Source organism: Orussus abietinus, unplaced genomic scaffold (assembly GCF_000612105.2).
Source record: "Orussus abietinus isolate OABI.00-Male unplaced genomic scaffold, Oabi_2.0 scaffold50, whole genome shotgun sequence".
Lineage (NCBI taxonomy): Eukaryota > Metazoa > Arthropoda > Insecta > Hymenoptera > Orussidae > Orussus > Orussus abietinus.
Genome location: NW_019394232.1, coordinates 348,212 through 364,284, shown reverse-complemented (window position 1 = coordinate 364,284; position 16,073 = coordinate 348,212). Strand labels below are relative to the sequence as shown.

Sequence of the window (16,073 nt, the reverse complement as noted above, 5' to 3'; positions counted from 1 at the left end):
ACGAATGAGTTCCTTCTCTCAGGCGTATTTGTCGACGTCCTAAGTGTTGTGAAATAAAAATGCGTCAGTCGGATTTTACACTCTGCCCGGTTTATTGTATTTATTTGGTCATGGCGCAGGAGATGAAGGTACGTCTTCGATTTCAGGGAACTCGGACCGAGGTTCCTGGACGTCTTCTTCGTCGAGGTAGCCCTCGCCGTAGTACTCCTGGGGGTATTTAAGATAATCCTCCTCGAGCCACATGCTGCTCTCGCATTTTCCCTCCAGGGTCTGCAGGGAATCCTGACGAGATATGTAATTCATAATTTGGTAATTTGGATAATTTTTAATAAGCTGTGTTCGACAGATACCTCTTCCTGTAAAGGCGCAGGATCTGCAGGCACCTTGTCAGGATTGTAAGGAGTAATGGTTCTGGCACGCCATAGAGGAAGTACTCCTTTTTTCAAGGGAATAATCCCTGACACATCCTGCCTCTCCTCCTCGGCAGTTCCTTTATCCTGGGTATCCTAATTAAAAAGCAAGTCATGTAAGTAATCCTAGTTTTACACGTAAGGATATGGATTTCTCGGCCAAGTGGCTACGAGGAGTTAAATGGCTCCTCCACTCCATATGACATGGTTAAAGAGCTAGAAACCGCATTAGAGGGCTTATTAATATATTTTAATTGTTAAGACACTTACGAGAGGGACACTGGAATCCTTTTCTCCTCCTTGGAAGTCAGGATCTGGGACGTGAACGACGTGGCCGAGCTGCATGCACTTGTTCTCGAAAGTGTAGCAGCCTGTTCCGAATGGCTGAATTTTTTTTTTTTTTTTTAATTCATTAAGGGTCAATTTAAAAAATCAACCTGACCCTTCGGATTCGTACCTTGGTTGCGAAGGTTTTATATTTATTTTTTATATCTGTTTTATATTTAATACGTACAACATTCCCCTCCCAGGATCCGTGGAAACGGTGGCGAGGGTGGATTATTTGTCCTGATCCTTCCATGCGATCGTTTACCCACGTCCCCATAAATTTAGCTCCTGTCGATGGGAAAATGTACGTCCCTAGTCCATGGCGACGATTTCTCTTCCAGGAGCCCTCGTAGGTGTCTTTATTCATGTAACAATACAGACCGAATCCATGTTTCATGTCGTGCCTCCACTCCCCTGTATTAAAAAAAATTTTTTTCCCTGAAAAATGTATTTGGCTCGAAACTCTACCGGATTCCTTGATATAGGTAAAATACTTGAGGAACGAGTTTTTCTATGTTATATGAAAGGAAGGGGAGAAGTGGAATTATTTGTACCGTCGTAGTAGGTACCGTCAGGGTACCAAAAGGTACCTCGGCCATCTTTCAGACCGTTTTTCCATTCTCCCTCGTATCGGGCCCCGTTCTTGAAGACGTAAAGTCCTTTCCCATAGCGAAGTCCTTTGCAATACGAGCCGACGTATTTATCCCCGTTTGGCAAAATAACCTGCCCCTTTCCGTGTCTCTCGCCATGCAAATTCCTTTGGCCTTTGTATGTCTGCAAATTGCATTGCAGCTAGTTTATGCCCTTGAGAGGAGATATCCACCCCTTTTATTGATTCGCTCTTAAAGCAACGATTATTCGTAATTACGGATATTCGTAAAAACGGATATATTCGTAATTAATAATGCTTTCAATTATTGCGGTCGAACATCATTTATTGAGCAATTAAAATTCTTATGGTACGTGGAAGGCCTCGGGATAAATAATGTCGATAAAGTCCAACATGAAGACAGACAGAAATTTATTAGCGTAATTAATAACCGTTTCAATTATTATAAAGGATTATTAATTGAATTATAATCGTTATTTAACTAACCCCTAAAGTGTCCCCTTTATCGTCCTCGCCGTCTTCCGGTCGGATGAATTCAGGATCCGTTGGCATTGTTTATTAAGAAATGGATTCGATTAATGTTCGGGATATTAACAAAAATTAAGAGTTTAAGGAAGGTCGAACAACATTTATTAAGGAATTAAAATTCTTATGGCACGCGGAAGGCCTCGTGATAAATAATATCGATGAAGTCCAACCTGAAGGTAGAGACAAAAATCCAGAAATTATAAAAATTAAATCGATCGACAAGATAGACACTACATTTTTTATTAGTGCTTGTTTCTGAATTAGTACAGGTAGATTATTTAACGTTATAGACATTTAATATCTATCATACAAAATGCAACGTCATATGTAGAAAATGTTAGAAAAATGACAGCGTAAGGTTGTAGATTTCATATTATCAGGAAAATTATATTCTATAATTATACTAATATGTAATATATAACGTATATAATTTTCGCACGGGGGTAACGGTGCACTGCAAAGGCAATTTGTCTATGTGATTTATTATGTTATAAATAATTTATGTACTTCTATATCAACACTCCCGGGTTTTCTAATTCTACTGAATAATGGACGAAGGTGACTACAATTGCGCACAAAAGTTACATAAACGTTCGAACTATGAAATGAATCTTTATGAAGTATATGAAGTTTATGGCAGTATTGTGATATTTTTTTTATTTATTTATTTATTTATTTAACCATTCAGTCGATAACTGTTGCTCTGCTTGGACTCGGGGGTTGATCTTCGTCTTCTTCTTGTAATCTCTTCATCCTCTGTAGTTGTACGTAGCGGGATCTAAAGGAAAATTAATAATTACATAATGTTGCTTTAGTGTTCATTTCATTATAATGAATTATGTTCTGTTAAAATCGATTGTTCTCTCCCTTGCTTTAACAATGTTGCAAAATGGACACGGTACCTTGCCATTTCTTCTTCATGCTCGCGTTCCTTTCTGCGTGATTTTAGCGCTTGCGCTGCTACGCAAACAATTATTAACAACAATGGGACCAAACATGCCATAATTATTCCCGCAGTTATGCCAGCTTGACGAGAACTATACTCCTGTTGGCCTGTAATTTACATAACGAGGCGTTGTCATTCATTTCGCTAATTAGTTGATTTTATCGCAATTATTTTCATTATTTTTCCCATAATGTATATGTATAAAATCGATTTTGCCTTATATATCTCTTTGATATAATTATAAATATATTTATATCGCGGCCAGTTGAATAATCCACTCCAAGGTCTTAAACAAATTTAAGTGAAAATTAAATCCGTAGCGTGATGTCTGAAATGTTCAACTAAATTTATATTGTGGCATCTGCTACGGTATTACAAGTTGCAAAATGATTGATTTGCAAATGTATCGGCGGATTTGAGGAATTGGAAATTTCACAGAAAAACTCAATTGGAAATTTCCATTCCACTACGACGATCTACCTTAAAAGTCTCAAACTAATTACGACATAATGCAATGCTGTGGAATAGAAATTTCCTATCGTTGTTACGTATGGAAAAGCTTTATTAATTCTCCGGATAGCGTAAAGTGAAAGATACAATTGTTGTACAAATAAATACCATACATCCTGGATATAAGAATCGCCTGATTATTGCTATATCGAATCATTATAACAAAGCGCATTTCTATTCCACAACTACGGTATGCATTAACAATGATCCAAGGCACTGTGTCGTTCAGTAAAAAATATTAACTACCCTACGAATATGTATGCAAAGTACGCGGGTGAACCTCGAATAAATAGGACGTAACATTTCCTCTGAATTACGATGATTAATTAGAGCTCAATTGAGTGAAATAATTTGGCTCGAAACTCTACCGAGCTTTTTGATATTAAATATGTCATTGAGATTTTCAATAAATATTTCGGATATCTTCGAATGAAGTCTACAAGAAATCTTTAAAAAAATCTGTCGCTTGAGATATTCAGCGCAGATTACAAAGAAATATTTAGAAATTATTCAGTGCTACTAGGGGAGTTTCTCGCGCAAATGCATTTGGCTCGAAACTCTACCGAGTCTCTTGACATTTCTTTGGTACCGATCGAAGGAACGATATCATCTCTGGTTCGATGAAACTTCATCTAGGGGTACAAAGTACACTTATCCCATCAGTGGAATATTCTAAATTTATGTAGAGCCTTAAACGTCACTTTCTCTACTCGGGCTAGCAGGTTTTTTATCAGAGCCCGTGGTAGAGTCAGAGCCGGTCGGAGAATTGGGCTCTTTCAAGTCAAAGTCTTTCTCCTCGAAATCTATGAAAGGCTTGTTCGGAAGAGGCTCGTGGGTCCGATAAACCCCGTCGTAACTTCTCCGTTTTCTAGCTGGACTTATCCCACCAGGGCCGGTTTCGCCCCTTGGGGAAGTGGGTCTTACGAATGACTTCAACGACGTGCTATGCCGCGATACCGGCGAGTCGTTATCGTTATCACTCCTCTCGGAGAACCGCCAGGACTTTACCGAGCTCTCCTGCACCTGGGACTTTCTTATGCACACGAATGCACCTGCGATGCACGCTATCACGGGAATTAATACCGCACTAATTATGCCCATTGTCGTCCAAGCCGTTCGCTGGGCATACTCGATCTGACCTACGTTCATACAAAGTTTAAATGTTTGAGACTTTTAGGTGAGACATCTTATTTCGCCAATTTTCCCATCGATTTAAGGTGATTTAAAAGGACCACTCTACGTACATATCGATACGTGAAAATCTATTACGTATAGAAGTACTTATCTTGTACCAATTTCTTACGCCTTTCATGTCACCTTAAGACGATTAATTGTTGATTTTTCAACCTTTCCGGTGATTTTCCCTTCGTATCTTGGGTATCTACGTGGGATACCCCTTCGTTTAATTCCACTTTTGGTAAATCATTTTGTTGTTTTCTTTGTTGATAATGGTATTCATGCAAGTACTCACGTAGGCATTCCGTGTAGCCGTACTCGGGAGCATTCCATCGTCCTTCTGGTGTGCAAACTCTTCGTTGATCACCAACCAGCACGAAGTCCTGATTGCATTCGAATGTCACTCTAGTCCCGGGAATAAATAAAAAATTGCTCTTCCTGCCAAATCTTGGCGTCTCCAAAATTCCACAGGAAATGGCTGCACGGGAAAATAAATTAAAATTCAAGATAAATGACAATGGTCGAGTGAAATAAAATCCGAGCCACTTACTTCTTCTGTTATTAATTGCCCTTATTTGAGTATAAGTGTCGTAGTAATTCTTCGTAAAATGAGCTAAGTCCCGATTAAGTGTCATTGCATAATCGTACTGACATTGGTACGAATCTCCGCAAAGGTCGTGAGCTCGAATTATGTCGTCAGTCCTGAAAAAAAAGGATATTTATTCATTAGAAGGAATTTTGGATCTTATTTGAAGTCGCCGTAAAAAAAAAGAAACGAAGGGTGGTAGTGATTTCAATTTTATATTCCTTTACCCTTAGTTTTCGTAATTAAACAAATATGAACCGTCTTAATATGCGTTTTACTTTCTTCCGAGATATTTGCAAGTTTAAAAAAATTTTTTTTTAAGGCGGTTCATATTTTTTTCATTTACCTGTTGAGTGTCAAAAATTCTTCCGGTAGCTTCCGCCATTCCGGCACGAATGTGCGATTTGCATAATAACTAGCCGTTCTACCAAATTCTCTTGTGAACAACGCAGCTCCCTTGTATTTGTCTTCTCTGTCTTCTAAAAGCCAATTAATAGCGAATTCTCGGTGGACGGTCTCGAAATTATTAATATTACTTATCGCGGAGACTATTCCGTCGGGATTTGTGAAATCATCCGTAATATCGTAACTCCAGTTTCCCATTAAACCTCTTGTTTTGTTCTGCAATTGTAAAATGCATATTTCGCGATAAAAAAGGAGCAATTTCTGGTCGGACCGGAAATAAGGAACAATTGAAAAAAATTTAATTTCTAATATTACCATGTATATCCATGGTAGATAAACTCTGGCGGTCATGAAGCCTTGATTTTCAACGATTTCAATCCCAGCACCTGTATCGAACATAATTATCACTTCGCTCTGATTTAAAATATAAGTCGGGGTGTACACTACAACTCCAGCGAAGTGTTGAAACTTCAGAGATTGCCTATCAAAGTAGACACGTCTTCCGTCAGCAAATACATCAAGGCGATACCTCCACTGTGCATGTTGAGGACGAAGTCTTACTTCTATCGTAGCTGAATTGTTGCCCCTAGCTGTTTGAAAAAAAAAAAAAAATTACCATTATACATGGATTTATTCCAAGGTGTGTTTCATAAACGAGACCTCTGCCTCCACTTTCGCATCAACTTGAATGGATATTTAGGTAGACATGATATAAACATGTGGAATAATTGTTGTACTTGGTATGTACCTGCCACTGAGGTCAGCTGAGTAGCGCGAACTTCTCCATAAAAATTGTTCGACATTTGCTCGAATCTTCCTTGGACGTCCAACTTGTCTTTTATGGTGTCCACCTTGACCAATACGAACTCTCCCTTCCCGTTGAAAGTATATTCCAAGCCGTCGAATGTTACAACGTGTGGGTCCCCGAAAACGGAAGCAATGGCTGGCGACTGATAAGCCACGCAATCTTGGGATGGTCTTCTCTCGAACCTGAAAGTTTCGCACCCTACGGCTTGTTCCTCTTGCCAAAGGCAGCAGAGGTACATCGGTACCATGTCGTGGAACCAATTCGAAAGACTGGGGACCTTGTTCGCTTCGTTCCATGGAAGAAATCCCAAATTGTGCGAGCGATGTGGACGGGAGCCCCACTGTTGGTCGTAGGTCAGCATCAGGAAGCCATTTTTATCGTAACAGCACTGCTGCTCCGACCCATCCAAACTGCAATCATTAATTACTATTTTAAATGTAATCTACATAAAGTATTGTAAGAATCATAAGATCGGCGGTATTTAATGGTACATCTATGTGAGCCTAATTATCCTAGTTTAATTTTTCTACCGTCTCCAGGAAGCGATGTAATGCTAATTCAATTTGATTACATACTTTGGAGCAATTGCAAACATTAGTTACTATTTTAAATATAATCTACATAGAGCATTCTAAGGGATTATATCGTCGGTGTTTCATGGTACACTGGGAGACATCAATGCCTTCCCATCCTGCACAGGCGATGCCGTATCTGCAGGGGAGACATTCACGTCCGCCATTGTACACTGGGAGACATCAATGCCTTCCCATCCTGCACAGGCGATGCCGTATCTGCAGGGGAGGCATTGTACATCTTTCGGAGCCTAATTATCCTAGTTTAATTTTTCTACCCTCTACAGGAAGCGATGTAATGCTAATTCAATTTGGTTACGTACTTTGGTGCTCCAGTTTTGACACAATGGATGGCTCCTCGGTTGTAATAGCAATCGGGATTGGAATCTTTATCGCAATCATAGTCGGGAAGATACCGGCCTTTATCGTATAAGGCGTGCTCGAGGGTGCATGGACAAAGTGACACTTCGGCTGCGAAATTCTTCAAATATCTGTCATCCTTGATCCACTTGTCACAGAGTCGTTGAGGCCACCGATATCCATGCTTTTGTTCCCATTGTGGTCCGAAGTACCATCCAAGGGGTATAGGCTTGCTCCACAGAACACTGAAAATAATTACAATTGTCGGGAATATTTATGATCTCACGCGGAAAAATATTCGGCTGAATCGATTGAATTTTTTTTCGTTACTTAAGGCGATGCGAAAGTGACGTCGAAGAGCTTTTGTTTATTAAACTTTTCTCCCAATTCGGTTTACCGAATAGTTTGAAAAATTCGTATAAAAGTTTTATGAACAATTGAGCTTTCCATTGTATCGTATCCATGGCACACTTACGGTGTAATCTCCAATCCGGAATACTGCGTGGGATTAGTTAAATTAATTTGAATAAATCCAAAGTACATGTCCTGATGCCGAGGATTTTCTCTGTTTCTGTACATGGGAGGTGCAATGGTGTATGCTCCGGTATTTGTTGCACCTTCCTAAAACAGTTATCACTTAAGTGCACTGTTCTTGTTTAAAAAAAAAAATGTTTCTCGACGGTAATAAATTAATTCATTGTAATTAATATGCACCTCCAATATATCAATGTACTCCAGTTCGGGTCTAATGGTCGTCTCGCGATATCCCCATAATGAAATTTGCACCGCGGCATTTAAATTGCTTGTCAAATTGTACTTGTTCCATGTTATGTGGATTTCTGTGGGTTCTCTTTCGTGTACGGCTCTAGTTGAAAAGAATATTTTCTCTGTAGCCGTCGCTGGTGTTTCTGGGTCGAGATATAAATTAATTAGCATGTATGTCTTTATGGAAATTAATGGGGAAAAAAATGAAATCTTACCTATGAAATATTTCCCCTTCCAGTCGTACCTTCCACTACCGATTGCGACTGCAAATCTGATGTATCCTTCGGCTTGTACAAAGGGTTGAATGCAAATAGCTCGATTGGTATCGATAACTGTTCCCACGACTTCTTCGGTATCGAATCGGCACCTTACTTTATCATTTTTATCGAAACATGGACCGGTAATATTAACCACGGTGCCTCCAAGCATGTTCCCACTTTCTGGGGCGAAAACCAACGGCAGATGAGCTCCAGCTGTTGCATAGAAAAATATGAAATTATAAATACAAAGAATTAATTGCAACCTTTCTTCGGTTAGATGGAAGTACTTTTCTTAGGGTGGAAGTTCCAGAAAAATGTTAGAAAATTCCAAGGAATTTTTATTAAACCGTACCTTCGGTCGGGCGAACTTACCGATGTCTTTGTTACATGTACCGAGCATAATTTTCTCGTCGATCCTGAAAATGTGCCGTCCAGGAAATCCATTTGCCCATCCTCTTCCCGTCAGATCCCTCAACGTGGACATCTGAGAATACGGCTTGTACTCGTAACTTTGAGTTCCATTCCCGGCATTGAACCCTATCTGTAAAACGTTGCAATATTTATTGTTATAACACCCCGATAAAAATTTCTCCGAGAAAGAATTTAAGAGAGAAAAATTTCTTGACTTCAAGGGGGAAGTACGTAGGTCCTTCTCAAGTAATTTCAGGGTAAACTTTGAGTTTTTTAAATGGAAGCCCTATTTCTCATTGCAACATTCTATTGTATGGAAAAAGGGGAGTAACTTTTGTTGGAAACATTTCTCTCGGCGGCTGCGAATTTTCATGATAATAAATTAAATTATCGTACGTAGGCCGGTACTCCACCCTCTCCTTTGGTGGTGTCTCCTCCAGCTTCCGTGTGGCTGGTCCATTGGATGTCCAGGTAATTGAAAATCGCGTAAGTGTACACCTCGTCGGTCGCCAGGACCATTTGGAAGGTGTTAGTCGTGTACAAGGAATTGTCGATACCTCCGGCAAAGGACATGTTCTTCCAAGTTATTATCACCGCGTGTTTCGGCAGGAAGGAGTCTGATCCTACCACACCTTCTCGGATGTCCCACTTAACTCGTTCTCGCATTTCTACGCCAAACTTATCCGTCCTTGTTTGCAGATCTCTCTCCAATCTAAAAGTTAATAACTCCGTAACGAGAAAAAAACACTTCTTGACATTATTTCTAGGACGCTCAAAATGAGACAGGATATATTTGATAACAAAATCTCGACAATTATTCAATAGATTATAAAATGAATTACAAGGAAGGCATCCCAGGTCGATCTCTCCGATTTCATTTCTTTCCTAACATGTTATAGTGGACTAAAAACTAAGCAACACGTATTTTTTATTTTTTTTTCTGCCATTAACCCTTTGAGCGCTAAGCCCTTACGGGCGAATTTCGTCGGCGCGTGCAAGGGAAATTGAACCAAACGTCGGACGCACTAATGGGTCCGTAGCGCGCAAAGGGTTAAACACTTTAAGGTGATGTGAAAGTGGCATCAAAGAGGTTTTGTTTATAAAATTTTTCTCTCACCTCGTGGGACGTTTCTCATGAGGAGAAATGAAAAATGTTATAAAAGAAACATGTTATAAAAGAAATGAAATCGGAGAGATCGACCTGGGGTAACTTCCCTTAGATGATTCCCGTGTACCTGAAGTACACCCCAGGGCTTCTTTGGTCTAGGTCTGTGGGTCTCAGCTTTCCTATCCGGCATTTGCTGAAGAAGATGCCGATGAAGCTGGGGTCGTTCTTCCTGGGCCAATCCTTAATGGGAAATACGAGGGGGTAGGTGTAATGCTCGGGTGGATCGCTGAACTCCAAAAAGCCATTCATGGACAACTAGAGGGAGATTAGAATTATTAAAATTAATTCACCGTGTTTTTTTACGGCTGTATCACAAATGGTACTTGTATATGTAACAAACCCTGGTGTAATTGTAGCGAAATCCATAGAAGGGTAGTTGAAAGTTGAAGTTCTTGTGAATCTGCGGGGTGGAGGAGTGAATGTCGGTCTGATAATCGCCCATGTCGTTATCACCGCCTTTGTCGAAATACCAGTACATAAATTTCGATCGAATTTCCCGTAATCTGGTCTCGGTAATTGTGTAATTGCCGACCGAATCTTCAGGTCGAGGGGCGTACCGATCGGCGTCAGGTGCATCCGAATCTGAGGGAATTCTTAATTAACAATCAAGTGCGATATGAAATTAAATCATATCCTAGAAAGAAAGGAAATTTTTCCGCAGGATATATCTAATCATTTTAACTTGCCATATATTGGATCGCATGGTTCCTTATTAATTTTCATATTAATTATGACTATGAACAAACTTAATATTATTTCCTACGTTTCATAAGACATTAGGGTAGCACAGTAAAATATAAACAAACGGGGAAAATAATCAGAATGAATTTTCAGAGTATCTTATCAGTCACCCTGGAATGCTTTAAAATAAATATACCTATTATTAAGACTGTAGGAAATATCAGAATCATCCTTTCGAGGAGACTAGAGATCCTTCGTGTAATTTCATATTTTCTGATACACCTTATCATGAAAAAAGTGTGTAAAAGAAATCGAATCGTCTCCAAAAAGATGAAAGAGACACCTCACCGTACAACTTCCACGAATCCAATTCTTACGAAAGGTGTAGCGTACAATCACTGAAATCAGTGATTCATCGTCGATTCATGTCAACGTATAAGCATGATAAAGACTGATAAGCGTTGATCAACGTTAACGTGACGAATGGAGCAATATACGTATCCCAGTTAGTCCTTTCTTGAGACTCATTCAGCGAATAGAAGCATTAAATTAAAGTAAATTGAAATTTCATGGGCGTCAGGACCTTCCTCAATCCCTCCATACATATATTCTAAAGTTTGCATCAATTCGATACATCCAGATTTTTTTTTTCTTTTTTTTTTCTCCAAAAATTTCATTAACGAGTCCGACCTCACTTTCGCACCGCCTTAAGAGAACAAACCCACGGTCACGCCCATTGATAAGAGATTACTCACCATAAGCGACATATTTACCGCTTCTATCGAGGTTTATCCTCCTGGAGATGCCAAGAGGTCCTGGGGACTCCGGCGCCTCCAGAGGATGCTCCTCAGGATGATCTGGTGGAGTAGCCTCGAGAGGGATTTCCCCATTTTGGTCGGGTCTTTTATCCTGGTTCGAGGGTTCCTCGGGATGCCCCGTCTCGTCCAGGTCCTCCAGGCCCTCCTCGGGGACCCCCACGTGTCCAGCACCCTGGTCCTGGGAGTCCCCGAGGGCTGGCTCGGTTTCTGGGGATTCCCTCAGGCCGAAAACGCTCTCGAAGCTCTCGTTCTCGGTCTGGCAGTAAACGCTGGTTAGGTAACCGGAGATTAGCAAAACTTGGAAGATCCCGACCGATCGGTGCCGCATTTTGGGCCGCATTTCGCACCGCGAGGTAGGCCAATTAACCTGCTACTCTTCCAACCGACTGAGAGACTAGGATATAGAGCCGACCGAACGATGATAACGATACTGATATCATTGGCTTCTCTACGATAACACTTATCTCCTGTACCTGTACCGCGTGTACACCTGAGAGAGCGAAGGGGAGGGCCCTTCTGGCCTACTTATCGGAAGGGCATTGTTGGACGCTTTTTTCGTTACACACCCTAGGAGTATATAATAATTTACAAATTTAATAACTAATACATCTAGAGGGAGGGATTTCTTAAGATGTCTCATGGGTCTCATTCGAAGATATCTGAAAGATTTCTTGAAAATCTCAACGACGTGTACCTAGTCCTATCTATAAAGATACCTCGAAATTATGTTTTTTAATTTCTGAACGTATAATAAAAATATAATTTTTGTTTATTTCACGATTATCGGACACTTCTGGATTCTCGAATGATTCGAACGGTCTGCGGACTGTTTGAAAATGTACCAAAACATTCGATTTATTGTTACATGTATACTTTACAGGGCAACGTATGCGACGTACGCAGAACAGAATAATTGTGTGGTTTTGTCTCTTTCGACCATCTAAGCGGAAATAAAAAATGCGGCACCTCGAGTTTCGGAATACAAGATTTCCGGGTGGCCGTTGTTTAAAAGAAAGCGTTTTTGCGCTGGCTTAACATTCACACACTCTCTTTCGCTCTTTCTCTCCCTCTCGTTTATCCCCCATTGCGCCCGTTTCCTTCTCCGTGTCGGCGAGTGAAACGTAAAAGTGTAACCGTAAAAAACGCCCCGACAGACCGAAGGGAGGTTCTCGCTTATTGGGAAACATTACGAGGTAATTACACGGTGCAATGGATGGGTTAATTAATCCTGGAAGCGATCCTAGCTTTTGATACAGCCGCGTTGACACACAAGTGTTGGGGACATTTTCGTACCGCGTTTCCGTCTCTAATGGCAATATTGTCAAATTGTCATATATAAAGTGACTATTTTACATGTTTCCATCCGCGGATGCACAGCGTGTGTTATGTCGCGTCAAATCGTGTCTCCCGTCGACACCGTTCAACGTAGAGGAGAGAAAAACTCCGTTCATAGCGTGTTAAAGAATACAAAATGTGCAGAAATTGCGAATAGAACGTGTCACAGGAACGTCGGGCCCCATTTAACGTCAGAGCGGCAACGTGGACATAAACTGTGCTTGGCCATCGAGTTAAACTGTTCTTTTTTTTTTTTTTTGTAATAGTTTATTCTTTTAGTAATGAAATAATCTATTATGATCGCGTTCGGTTATCGTTTTAACATTACGAGGACGAGGAATTATCTCCGTTACTGTCGAGGTATCCGCCAGAGCCGTTTACGACGAACGACGTGCCCAGGCCGTATAAATGGCCGCAGTACTTTGCGTCGTCGATATTGTCTTCGAAGAACATCTGAAACAAGTTTTATTAATTTTTCATTTGAACGAATCCTTTTCTTCTTTTTCTATTCGACTCTTGTGACGTGTGGATTTACCTCTCGCATTTTAAAAAAGACCATTCCAGTGAGGAGCGAATCAGAGCCAGCTTGATGTTGTGGACCCACTCGTTGCAGTTCAAGTTGCTCCGCAACCTCCTGTAGACCTCCCTTCAAATTTTTGCAGGACTTCATAAGGTACTGGAAATAAAGTCAGAGAGAAGGAAGTGCTTTAATTGAGTTCAATAGACTCCGCGGGATCGTCTAGACAGGACGCAACTCACTTTAACGTCGTAAATCGTCGGAAAGTATATCCTAAGGAGTTCGAAGAACTCACTTTCTTCCTGGGGTAAATTTTGGTCCGTTAGAAGCTTCAATAAGTAACCGAAATCGTATCCGGAATGAAAGGATAGCCATTTGATGTCGTCGACCAGTACAACGCCAGAAGTCATCAACAGTTCCGCAAAGTCCAGTGGGTCGATGCCTTCCTCTTCGTGTTTCTTAAACTGGATCCCACTGTTTTGTAGCATATCTATACTGTCTTGCGCGTACATATCCTCCCTGAATGATTAATTATATAATAAATAATTAAATAATACTATCAAGCAATCGATCGGTGCCTGACTTTCAGATTTCATCTGCGACGCATGCAAAAATGTAGTTTTGAGAACACGTTTAAGGGTTTTATATAATGCTTGGATCGATTAGATCCTTTCGATCGACTTCAGCATCCCTATAAATTTATCTGCAAGTACTCGGAGACTTACTGCAGATTGAATTTGAAGTTAAACTGCCATGTCGTGTAGCTACCGCCCGGTGTGTTACCCGATTCATCTAGAAACGTCAATCCCAGCTGAATGATTCTTAAGAGATCCACGTTACACCGCAGCAACTGATATTGGTAGTCGGCGCTCGTCCTAAATTCACCTGCGTCAAAACGTACGTCGACTCAAACGTAGTCACCATCCTCGCAACCATGAAGTAGCATAAAGAGCTCTCCCACTTTACGGGTCTTTCCAAAAAATTCCAAACCCGTATCTCCTTGCCAAGTAAACGGTAGTACTCACGATCTTTGCAAGAAAGCGTTGTAATTTGATTATACTATCCAACGGCACTTAGGTATTAATCTTTCTAAAACATTAAACGTGTCTCCCTGTTTAATAAACGTTCCGTGATTACCACGGATTTTTCAGATGACATAGGAACTATTTATGATAATTTTTAAGTATTGGAATTTTCAGCAAGAGTCGTCAGTGATACTATCAACTAACTTGGCAACGAAATACATATTACCGTGATATGGAACTGGAGGGTCCTTATGCTACGTCACGCTTGCAACTTTGCTAGACGTAACCAACCTATAGGGCGGGCGACAACTCCAGGAAACTCAGTGTCCATGGCTATGTACTGGTACTGCTGCACGACCTGACGTATGGTACGGAATTCCTCCTCTAAGTTATGTCCCCAAACATCACGAATTCCACATTCTTCATTGCTGGGCATAGTCGCCCCTCCCTTCTTCTGGCCTATGGGGTTAACTCCACCTGTAACAGGGCAACCGTTCTACAAAACAACCTACGATTTTCAAAATACGAAATAACCATTTCTACATCCTCCTCGAGCTTTGTCGCCAGCTAGTAAAGTCTTGTACAAGTGACACAGCCGCCATCTTAATAATTCTTGACACTCGATTGGCTGTTTACAAAACAAACTAACCAATAGCAGAGCCATGGTAGCCAACTCTACTATTATTCTAATATTTGTACTATTATTTTAAACCGGTGTACCATGCTAAAACACGGTACAAACCTCGATATCAAATGACTAAATCGTTCGCCGCAAGCACTGCCTATTTTTTTTAACGTAAACATTTACCCTTACGATGGTTATTCCGTACAATTGCCGATGTTATACCTGTAGCTGATGGCATAAGGTTGAAATTTAGTATCTCAGCGGAAAGTATCCCAGTCCTAAAACTTGTCTGTCAGGTTCTCGTCGCATTCATATCACTGTAAATGAAATGTCAAGTTCGAAGACCACATCCACGATATCCTGAAACAGAATCAATGCCATTCGTAAGTAGATCGTATAATTTCATACAAACTCTACGTAAGGATAGGAATTACCCTGGTTGTTGCTGAACTAAAACGAAGTAGGTAAACAAAACGGGATCGCAGTCGATAAGCATAGATCAAGACATAGGTTAGTCAAAGTGAACGAACGTTAAATGGGTGACTGAGACTTACTCCTATCTTAAATGTACGATAAACGTGTAACAAGTGAGGAATTAAATACCTCTTGACAAGAACTAACAGCTTCATCACTTCTCAGTGGATACCAAATTATTGGATTCGGTGAAATCTCTGACAAACTCTCCGATGCGACAGCAACACCACGGCCACGGTGCAGAAATTCATGTATGTTTGCTTCCTTTAAAAATATTTACGGTTCTTTCCTTCAGAGAATAAGACGAAATGTGTTCGTACATTCATCAGAACTGGCTTAATGACTTTAGCAGGACAGCCAGACTTGAAGAAATGACATCACTAGGTCGATTCTGTAACTCGAGTGCCGTTCACGCAGGCTTTCAAATGTACTTGGTGCGAAACTCTACCGAGTTTCCGATCTGGTGAAAAATTCTTAAACATCTCCTCATTCCCTAACATCCCTATGGCGCAATAGAGCAGCAATCAGACAGATAGGTGTACCCGGGGATAGGATTGGACAAATAAAATCCCCTAGGTAATTTGCGAACTTTTTTACAGTAAATCCCTAGGTATTTTACTTAACAAATTTATACGTGAATCACATGAATATGGGACTTTACGTTCCCGCAGTTCCTATTTCCTGACAGGCATAAAATTCAAAATTTCCCATGAGATGTATGGGGAAACTAGAATATCCAAGCCTAGATCTTTTTAA

General features: G+C 40.5%; 3 protein-coding genes across 5 annotated transcripts; all 3 read right to left on the bottom strand.

The window, feature by feature from the left end:
* Window positions 1-108: 108 nt before the first annotated feature.
* On the bottom strand, window positions 109-1,899 carry LOC105702458 (radial spoke head 1 homolog). Its single transcript, XM_023432694.1, has 6 exons — window positions 1,834-1,899; window positions 1,292-1,511; window positions 925-1,151; window positions 681-794; window positions 351-506; window positions 109-282 (listed from the first exon to the last, which is right to left on the bottom strand). The coding sequence occupies exons 1-6, from the start codon at window positions 1,897-1,899 to the stop codon at window positions 109-111; spliced, it is 957 nt and encodes a 318-aa protein (XP_023288462.1).
* Window positions 1,900-2,115: 216 nt separating this feature from the next.
* On the bottom strand, window positions 2,116-11,716 carry LOC105703428 (protein mesh). 2 transcript variants are annotated; one of them, XM_012431821.1, is made up of 16 exons: window positions 11,279-11,716; window positions 10,183-10,424; window positions 9,910-10,097; window positions 9,071-9,386; window positions 8,636-8,804; window positions 8,219-8,476; window positions 7,953-8,146; window positions 7,714-7,859; window positions 7,202-7,483; window positions 6,247-6,716; window positions 5,814-6,088; window positions 5,440-5,714; window positions 5,058-5,209; window positions 4,803-4,985; window positions 2,778-2,928; window positions 2,116-2,653 (listed from the first exon to the last, which is right to left on the bottom strand). In XM_012431821.1, exons 1-16 carry the CDS (start codon window positions 11,679-11,681, stop codon window positions 2,560-2,562), a joined length of 3,798 nt encoding a protein of 1,265 aa, XP_012287244.1. In that variant the 5' UTR covers window positions 11,682-11,716; the 3' UTR covers window positions 2,116-2,559. The 2 variants fall into 2 exon arrangements, with proteins under 2 accessions (XP_012287244.1, XP_012287243.1); XM_012431820.1 differs by lacking the exons at window positions 2,116-2,653; window positions 2,778-2,928 and adding an exon at window positions 3,366-4,470.
* Window positions 11,717-12,165: 449 nt separating this feature from the next.
* Window positions 12,166-15,610, bottom strand: LOC105703458 (CCR4-NOT transcription complex subunit 7). 2 transcript variants are annotated; one of them, XM_012431876.2, is made up of 7 exons: window positions 15,447-15,610; window positions 15,066-15,203; window positions 14,510-14,677; window positions 13,919-14,078; window positions 13,436-13,712; window positions 13,212-13,352; window positions 12,166-13,129 (listed from the first exon to the last, which is right to left on the bottom strand). In XM_012431876.2, exons 2-7 carry the CDS (start codon window positions 15,079-15,081, stop codon window positions 13,001-13,003), a joined length of 891 nt encoding a protein of 296 aa, XP_012287299.1. In that variant the 5' UTR covers window positions 15,082-15,203; window positions 15,447-15,610; the 3' UTR covers window positions 12,166-13,000. The 2 variants fall into 2 exon arrangements, with proteins under 2 accessions (XP_012287299.1, XP_012287298.1); XM_012431875.1 differs by having other exon boundaries at window positions 14,510-14,695; window positions 15,447-15,607.
* Window positions 15,611-16,073: the final 463 nt, after the last annotated feature.

Excerpts from the sequence above, each read along its gene's own strand:
- LOC105702458 (XM_023432694.1), bottom strand. The coding sequence starts at position 1,899 with ATGCCAACGGATCCTGAATTCATCCGACCGGAAGACGGCGAGGACGAT. Across the intron at positions 1,512-1,833 it reads ATAAAGGGGACACTTTAGGG|ACATACAAAGGCCAAAGGAA; the intron begins GTTAGTTAAATA and ends TGCAATTTGCAG. Across the intron at positions 507-680 it reads AGGATTCCAGTGTCCCTCTC|GATACCCAGGATAAAGGAAC; the intron begins GTAAGTGTCTTA and ends CTTTTTAATTAG.
- LOC105703428 (XM_012431820.1), bottom strand. The coding sequence starts at position 11,681 with ATGCGGCCCAAAATGCGGCACCGATCGGTCGGGATCTTCCAAGTTTTG. Across the intron at positions 6,717-7,201 it reads GTCAAAACTGGAGCACCAAA|TTTGGATGGGTCGGAGCAGC; the intron begins GTACGTAACCAA and ends TAATGATTGCAG. Across the intron at positions 4,986-5,057 it reads GGCAATTAATAACAGAAGAA|CCATTTCCTGTGGAATTTTG; the intron begins GTAAGTGGCTCG and ends TTTCCCGTGCAG.
- LOC105703458 (XM_012431875.1), bottom strand. Across the intron at positions 13,353-13,435 it reads CGACGATTTACGACGTTAAA|TACCTTATGAAGTCCTGCAA; the intron begins GTGAGTTGCGTC and ends CTTTATTTCCAG. Across the intron at positions 13,130-13,211 it reads TCTTTTTTAAAATGCGAGAG|ATGTTCTTCGAAGACAATAT; the intron begins GTAAATCCACAC and ends AACTTGTTTCAG.